At 46.7% G+C, this 8,072-nt stretch overlaps 3 protein-coding genes across 3 annotated transcripts; 2 read left to right on the top strand and 1 right to left on the bottom strand.

Moving 5' to 3' along the window:
- FOXG_14911 (uncharacterized protein) lies at nucleotides 1-1,324 on the bottom strand. Its single transcript, XM_018394976.1, has 3 exons — nucleotides 1,023-1,324; nucleotides 472-963; nucleotides 1-365 (listed from the first exon to the last, which is right to left on the bottom strand). Exons 1-2 carry the CDS (start codon nucleotides 1,205-1,207, stop codon nucleotides 480-482), a joined length of 669 nt encoding a protein of 222 aa, XP_018254937.1. The 5' UTR covers nucleotides 1,208-1,324; the 3' UTR covers nucleotides 1-365; nucleotides 472-479.
- A 1,972-nt stretch (nucleotides 1,325-3,296) lies between these two features.
- FOXG_14910 (uncharacterized protein) lies at nucleotides 3,297-3,837 on the top strand. The gene has a single exon (XM_018394975.1). The coding sequence runs from the start codon at nucleotides 3,369-3,371 to the stop codon at nucleotides 3,690-3,692; it is 324 nt and encodes a 107-aa protein (XP_018254936.1). The 5' UTR covers nucleotides 3,297-3,368; the 3' UTR covers nucleotides 3,693-3,837.
- A 679-nt stretch (nucleotides 3,838-4,516) lies between these two features.
- FOXG_21827 (uncharacterized protein) lies at nucleotides 4,517-6,297 on the top strand. The gene is made up of 2 exons (XM_018402194.1): nucleotides 4,517-5,358; nucleotides 5,424-6,297. Exons 1-2 carry the CDS (start codon nucleotides 5,140-5,142, stop codon nucleotides 6,159-6,161), a joined length of 957 nt encoding a protein of 318 aa, XP_018254935.1. The 5' UTR covers nucleotides 4,517-5,139; the 3' UTR covers nucleotides 6,162-6,297.
- The last annotated feature ends 1,775 nt before the right edge of the window (nucleotides 6,298-8,072 follow it).

Raw genomic sequence — 8,072 nt, 5'->3', positions numbered from 1 at the left:
CACCTAGTACCTAGACACGTTTTGTTTCCATTCCCGTCCTCAGAATGGTCCATCCATTTCCTTCATGCCTATAGTTCTTCGAAACGGTACCGAGATTGACCTTTGATTGCATTCGTTGCTGGCACCAGGCCATCGGGAAAATGTGGTGGTGTAGTCCACAGCCCATTGTCTTTCCGCATTTCTAGAACAAATATGAGCGCGATGATGAAGAAGCGCATCCAGTGGTCAAGGGTATTATCGATGAGGTAGAAAGACTGCCTTGTGATATATCACTTATCTTTGTCCAGATTCAAGATGATCATTAGGAGCTGTCTCCCTGGATTGAGGAGGTTCAGAACCGTAGCGCCCAGAAAGATCACAGTGGACTGTTGCGATATCATTTAGTATTCACTCTTTCACCTTGCCCAAGGGGGGAGCAGGCGGGCACGAAAAATGAAGGAGGATGGTAGGGGGATGCAAAATCAGACTTACATCTAGAATCAAGGGCTTGTCCCTGGCCTTGTTACAAACAAAGCATGCATATGCAAGACGAAAGAGGCAACCCCCCACAAAATCAGGAGTGGTGTGTCCCATTCGTCCAGCTCTTCAAGGTCTTTCCAAATGCGTTGTTCGCTGTCCTCGTCCATCGACAAGGACTTTATCCAGATAGAATGGCCGCGGATAAAGGTGGTAATGCTAAGGTAGAGAACAGCTGCAGATGTAACCAGGATCGAATACCGTAAAACAAGGTAAAAGCTTGATCTCTTGGCCGTTAGGCATATCAGGAAACCATTACCGAGCTCAAATAGTGTAATAATCAGGAATACATCAGTGACGTCGAGCAATGTCGTGGACAGAGCGTCGAGGCGATTGGTGATGTGGACCATGTAGTGCAGAAACCCATCTGGAAGGGTCTCATCCGAGGCGCTAGACACGAGTATCTTGTTCATCGCAATGAAATAGATGAAGCGAAACGTCAGCGTGCTGTAAGAGTTAGTAACTAGTACGTTATATTTAACACGCGCAAGGAAGACTTAACGCACAGGAGGGCCGTTAGGTAAACGATTTTCATATACGTAAAGGCCATTCGTGCTGGATCATCTTCGCGCCGGACAAGGTACAGACTACAGATCCAGAGGATCAAGAGAGGTGGAATAAGAATTCCTAGCAATACTGCGGAAGTTTCACTGCGGAATAATTCGTCTTGGACCGATTCTTCGGAGCTCATGGTGAAAGCAAGTGTGAGATTCGGGTATTTAGATAGGTGCAGTGTTTTTCGACGGCTTTATGAATTGTAGGAGAAACGAGAGAAGATAATGCCACGCAGATTCAATGGGCTTTTCGTTCCTTATCTAAGTCTCATAGCAATAGAAATGCAGCTTTTGATGAATGGGTTGCAGGTCAAGGTCGAACACGAGGTGTTTCAAGTTTAAGCCATGGCGTTAAGAAACAAGTACCTGATACGCTGCTCGAATTTAGGCCACCACAGAATACATATATGACTAAAAGAGGCACTTAAATCCTGTCACAAGTTCTTGTCCTAAATATAAATGCTCTCTTCATCATCTCACGGTTGCTAACAACGAGATTGCCGCCTTTATTCCAGATACTCTCTGGACAATCTGTAACCCATCTCAGCTATAAGAACATTGAGTCCAGATTTTACACCAAATTTCTTTAATGAATGAAATGCTTCTCGACTCTAAGGAAGCACGAGAGGTTAATTGGTATACCTGGTTGCGTGTCGGCTGGCTTTCGTCTTCTGAATATCTACGGAGGTACTATCCAGACCTACAAGGGAACGCCATGCAGTCAGGGATTGTGCCTTGTCTGTCAATGTTTCCCAGGCGCCATTGATGCCACATCTTCTGCAATACGAATGTAACCCTAAGACGGCATTTGAAGGAGGCCACCTGCGTTCGGCAATCGCCCTCACAATGTATTGTACAGTGCTGCATTTGCTCAGCGGCTGCTTCGACCCCTGCTTTTACTACTACATCAAACCGGCTTTATGTAGCTGGGACACTGCCACCACCAATTTGATGTCGGCGCTCGAACCAGCCTAATAACACGGGGGTGACATAAGGGCTACCGAAGGCCAGCTACAAAGGTGGATCTGGGGTTTCTCGTTTTGGGCTGCTTTTTTCTACCCTAAGGAAGAGACGAAGGTCAGTCGCTTGTGCCTTACGTTTAATCGGCAGATATCATAGGTTTCTACAAGTATCACTGAGCACGGCGCTAGCAGTGCCGAGGAGCATCGCTCTCACCAGATACTATCGTCGCCTCGCTCAGCATTCCATCACACGGAGCTAGCATGTGTGTCGCTTCTTAGTAGAGGTCTGACGTATGTCCAGTTGTCGCAAGTAGTTCAGCCCTCCCTTCTGATAGGTCTTGGAGACGACGCCATTCGATCCAACACCCCGACCCAACTAAATATCGCTACTATAATTAGAACAGCACTAACAAAGCGTCCCTACTGTTCTCTTTGTTTCTAGCTGCGCCTTATAGCACCTCCGCAGGTGTAGAAAACCGGGGATTCATAAGCTTGCTAATTTCTTTACTAAATTACGAGATGTGGTCTGGCCCCGTCTCAGAACGGAGAAACCAGTAAAGTGTCCGTCCCCAAATGTTAATCTCCAACCACTACATATTTGACTTATTTAATATTTAGGAATTTACTGAGCTTTGATAAAATAAAGGTATAAGTATAAAGAAATTGCTTTTTAGTGTATATACTTCTAATACATAGGATATATATATATATATATATAGAAACGATTTTAGTTATCCTTAATAAGCTTGCTACCTCCTACTCCGTATATATAATAGGGATGGCTATGGGCTGACTAGAATATTTATTATTCCACTACAGGCATGTAGACTGGTTAGAGCTATACTCTGCATTTAACGAGAGCGACAGTGAAATAATAAGCGACTTGGACGGCAAGAAATTTAGGTTCTTTTTTATACCACCTAATTAGGAGCAGGAGCATGTGGACTATGTCTGCAATACTGGGGAAGGTGGTGACGATAGAGTGACCATTTACTGGCGGATCACACACGCGAGGTATTAATTAAATTATATACTAAAACTGGAACACAGCAACTAAGGTACATTAATAAAGAGAGAAGGCAACTAATCAGAAGTGAAAGTCATGAGACTTGCTCAAGTTCCATTTTGACTTCTCATAAAGTAGAAGGATAGAGTTGCTATAGTGTCAAATCCAATAAACACTAAACCCGCTAACGATCGGCCGAGCTTAAACTCCCCTAAAAAAGTCCATACAACGATTGAGAGCTATCTCCAACACACAGCAGCATCCAGACGTCCCGCATCATCGATAGACTTGCAACGAAGTCACACCGTACCCAGCCTCCTAAGCATCCAAATGCCCTCGTCACTCGTGGAAATAATAAGCCACATCAGTAGGCCACTAATCATCGGAAATAGCTCATGCGCAGCATCGGACAAAATCATCGCCACACTTGGCCGCAAGACACGCCAAAATAAGTGGTGCAAGTCGTCCTCTGAGACATCGGACCGCGGCCGATCCGCATCCTCTTCTGATGCACCGGACACAATTGCCGTCAAGAGCTTGCACTTCAATAAGTCCGTCAAGGGCTGGTGTGTCGACGGCTTCTGCCTCCGCAGTTCCCTCCACCGCGGGGTTGGCGATTGCGAGTCCGGCGAGGATGGTCAGCAAGGTAACTGAGAACTTCATATTTGCGGTTGCGTGTTGAGAATACAGTTTCAAAGACGGGCAGATAGATAAGACTGTTTGAAAAGGTTGTCACTGACTTTGTGACAATACTCGTGAAAACATCTCATATTTATACTTTTTGCTTTTATCTAACAACTATGCCGGCCCCAGCCAGCAGCTAAACTATCCCTCTGAGAAAGCTGTTCAGGGTTTACAATCGTATCGGAGCTTTCAATTACCCCGGGCCTACATTCACTTAAGGGCTTATAATCGCTCTGGAGTCTACAATCACTCCGGGATCTACAATTGCTCCTGGGTCTGCGATTGCTGCGACCTGTGGGGTGCATACGGCTTACTAGGAGGAGAAGGTACCCCGTCCCGACCCCGCCCTTGTTCCCCGCTTTGAGCTTCATGGTCAGGTCCTTTTGTTATTTGCCGCTTTTCAAGCTGTGATCGGCAGTCAGTTCAACTTACCTCTTGAGACAAACAGGCCGTCCTTGCAGAAATACTAAGACTTTCTTTGTCACATTATAGAGCTAGTGTAACCCTTCCACTGGATGCTAGACGATCTATACCAAGCGGGCCAATCTGGACTGAAAGAATCTAATGTTATGAGGTAATGCCGGACTGGCTGCTTATTCTGCCTTTTCAGCTCTCCACTCTTTGACGTTTAGCGTCGGGACTCCTGTCATAACTGGCAGCTGATAGCTGGTGAATGGTCGTATTTGTCGGCTACTATCTCCTAAGAGCCCAACAGGCTGCAATAAATCGCTGCTTTGGAGGTGGATTGAATATACTAATAGTTGGATTTATTACCTGCTTGAAAATGGCGTGGTTGACAGCTGGAATAACCCACTTCACAAACACTCAACGTTCCTAGCTTGGGAAGGGATCTCTACCGCACAGATCTGTGTATGGCTTGGCATGCTGATTTAAATAGGAATTCATAAGGAAAGGAAGCTACGAAGCCATTGGAAGGCTCCCCGGCTAGGAGATCAATCCCCCCTGCACTCAGTTATTAAGTTCATGCCCTATTGGAGGTTTAAGCTGATCCACCGCTATCTTCGTCCCTTTGATCACACCAAGGTCGATGAAAACGCCCCCCTTCCGAAGGTATTCCAAGCTGCTGAAGAGTGGTCTGACCACATACAGAGAGTGTCAGCTGCACTCTTCCAACCAGGCTCTCATCTCGCTGTAGATGAGTGTATGGTCCGCTATGCAGGCAGATCAACAGCGACAACTGTTGTCAAAGGGAAGCCAACTCCACTAGGCTTCAAGATCTGGGTCATCGTCCAAGCAGGCTTCTTTATTCGGTGGCTTTGGCACTTTAAAGGCTCAAATTACGATGCCTTAGACCGGGGGCCAAGGCGAAAGAGAGGTCGCCCTAGCACACAAGAGAGAGGCAGCTGCTCTTATACAACTAGGCAATACGCAGGGAGTCGTTATTTCCCTATGTGATATGCTGCCAAAGCAGACATATCACGTCTTTGTGGATAACCTCTTCTCAACACCACCTCTTTTCCGCAAGCTTCGTGATCACGGATACGGGGCCACAGGCACAGCCCGCCCTAACTGTGGCATACACAAGGACCTAAAGAGGGATAAGGCACTCGATAAACTGGGGCGTTGTGACTATGCCTTCAATGAAGTCAGGGCTATCCCGACGAGGGATAACAAGGTGAGAAGCTATAACACTTTTCTATATATTTCCCTTACTAATTTGTCCTTTCCCCTCCTTTATAGGTCAATCAACTAGCTTGGAAGGATAACAGCCTTGTGCTCTTCATCACAACCGTCTTCCGAGGCGATGAACGTACCGATAAGAAGAGGAAGAGGCCGTCTACAGACCACCTACGAGCCCGGCCAATACAGCTTGAATTTGGTGAGGAGACTACTAAAGTCGTTCCAATCCCGACAGCAGCTGCTGCTTATAATGATGAAATGAATCACGTTGACCGAGGCGATCAATTGAGGTCATACACAAGCTACGATCACCCCCTACGCCGGGGGGCTTGGCAGGCACTTATATGGACCTTCCTCCTTGATGTTGCACTTACTAACAGCTATATCCTTCGACTACATAGTCCCCAGCTAAATTGGGAGAGATATACGTCACAGGAGGATTGGCGGAAGTGCATTTCAAACGCCTTATTTAACACATATCATCAAGAAAGGCAAGCAAGAAAGATATATCGGTCAGGGGCTGAGGAGGACATCGATGATCAAGAAACACGGCAAAGACACATAGATAGGGATATCAACCATGTCTATCGTGGTCGTTGTTCAAGATGCCTAGCTTGTCAGGGCTTTCGGCAAGGGCAGATAAGGTCAAAAGGCTTACAAAGGCGTGCTTTTGCTGAAATCAGCGGCAACGCAAGAGGAAGGCATCGCAGTCGGCAGACGAGGTATGGGTGCAAGATATGTGATGTACCGATTTGTAATAATGAGACCTGCTGGTACTTATACCACCGCATAATTTAGGTAGCTGTAGAAGTACCTCTTGTTCTGTGCATTTTAATTGGTTACGACCCCTCGTCGTGACCTAATTGCAGCCAGTTGGGCTCTTAGGAGATAATTAAGCTTATTGCCTTAAAATAATCCTGCAGATCTTCCTGCCCTGCCTTATCTAGTGCTTATTTAAGAAAGGGATTTAAGTTTTAGATAACGTATATGATAAGTGAGTGTGACATGCAAGTGAGTGTGACACTTTTCTTATACCCTTAAGTTAGAAATTACTATAAAAACACAACAAATTAATTAATCAATTAAAACTACTCACTGTACTCTTCCCCAGATATCTCAATTACTACCTGACATGTTCTTGCATTATGCCCGGGCTTGCCGCATACACTACATCGCCGAACGCCCGGCCCGACCGACCTTCCTCGACCAATACTTCTCGACGATTCCCCAACTACCTGCGCATCTACATCCATCTGATCAATTGCTTCCCTTGCTTGATCTACTGTCATGACCCCTCCTTTCTGTAGTCTAGTCCTTTTTGCCCTACGGCGCCGGCTTAGTATCTCATTTGCCTCTCGAAGGTCTCTAACCTCAGCCGTTAATAAGGCAACCCTATGCATAACAGCCTTTGTTCCTTTTGTAAGACACTGAAGAGCCTCTAAAATTGACTCTGGGGAGCTACTCTGATGCCTTCTGATTCGTCTTTCGAGGTATTCAGACTGAGATCTAGCCTCAAGTACGGTCTTTGGGGTCCTTGAAGCCCAAGGGGTTGACGGTTCAGCTGCCTCCTCAACCGGCGTTGGCGTCCGTAGCTGCACATAAAGCTTCGAGGTCACATTTTCCGGGTCGAGAGGAACAAGCCCAGCTCCTTTGAATGCCCCCCTGATATTTCTTTCCGCCATAGTGGCCTCGTGTGCGGCGTGGAAGGCCGGAAAGAACTCGGTCTTCGAAACGTGGGTAATAGAGCATCTTATCAGATGCTCTATTTCTCGACCATAAGCCTTCTTCAGCACGCTAAAGCACCCGACGTCAAGGGGCTGGAGTAGATAAGAGGAATGAGGTGGCATACAAAGCCGGATAATCTTCTTCTCCTCACAATATCTCTCGAATTCGATAGAGTGGTGACTTTCATGGCCATCAAGGATCAGAAGACGATAGCGACTATTTGATCGCTTGGCTGTGCACCGGTCAAAGTGCTTTAGCCACTCTAGACCGGTCTCATTATCAGTCCAGCCATTTTGGGTCGTTGCAATAGCCCAGTCGCCCGGGAGGTTGCTATCTTGGTACCAATTAGCGAGGTGATATTGGCCCGCGCCAATGATGAACGGCTGGATCGCCTGGCCTTCTGCATTAATCGCCTGGATAACTGTAATCCATTCCCGGTTCCCAGGCTGCACTAATTTCGGCTTTGAACGCCTTTCTGAACCTGTAACGACCATCCCGCTTGCAATCATACCCATAAGAAAGCCAGTCTCATCAAAGTTCCAGATATCATCTGATCGGATGCCGTACTTCGCGATCATATTCGCCACAAGCCGAAACCAATTGCGGATAACGGTTGGATCTTCGCATTTAGCTCTCTGGTAGTCATATTTACGAAAAAAACGCGTCTTAAGCTCTTGGTGTCGCATAACGAAGTTATGAGCCTAGCGCTGGCCAACAGGTGGGCCGTCGCGGTCGGCAAGTAATTGATCAGCCATATCTTTCACATTACGCAGCCGGGGGGGGAATCCTCGCGAATCTAGGTTAAGAATAAAGTGAAGAAGAATCTCTTCCTCTAGATCAGATAGCCGGCGTGATTTTGGGATAGAATCGCGTCTTGATTGAATGCCATTCTGACGGCGACGTAAGGTCATATGATTGACCTTATATATATCTGCAGGGCGTCGGACGCTTAGCTTTGGGTCATTTTGAAGGGGGCTGGAGGGG

Source organism: Fusarium oxysporum, chromosome 3 (genome assembly GCF_000149955.1).
Source record: "Fusarium oxysporum f. sp. lycopersici 4287 chromosome 3, whole genome shotgun sequence".
Taxonomy (NCBI): Eukaryota; Fungi; Ascomycota; class Sordariomycetes; order Hypocreales; family Nectriaceae; genus Fusarium; species Fusarium oxysporum.
The sequence above is the reverse complement of the archived record's forward strand: the minus strand, read 5'-3'. Positions and strand labels throughout refer to the sequence as shown.

What these genes read in the sequence shown, in the direction of transcription:
- FOXG_21827 (XM_018402194.1), top strand. Translation starts at nt 5,140, where the DNA reads ATGCTGCCAAAGCAGACATATCACGTCTTTGTGGATAACCTCTTCTCA. An exon ending in TCCCGACGAGGGATAACAAG is followed by an intron (nt 5,359 to 5,423) that starts GTGAGAAGCTAT and finishes CCTCCTTTATAG; the next exon opens with GTCAATCAACTAGCTTGGAA.
- FOXG_14910 (XM_018394975.1), top strand. Translation starts at nt 3,369, where the DNA reads ATGCCCTCGTCACTCGTGGAAATAATAAGCCACATCAGTAGGCCACTA.
- FOXG_14911 (XM_018394976.1), bottom strand. Translation starts at nt 1,207, where the DNA reads ATGAGCTCCGAAGAATCGGTCCAAGACGAATTATTCCGCAGTGAAACT. An exon ending in GTTTACCTAACGGCCCTCCT is followed by an intron (nt 964 to 1,022) that starts GTGCGTTAAGTC and finishes TAACTCTTACAG; the next exon opens with CACGCTGACGTTTCGCTTCA.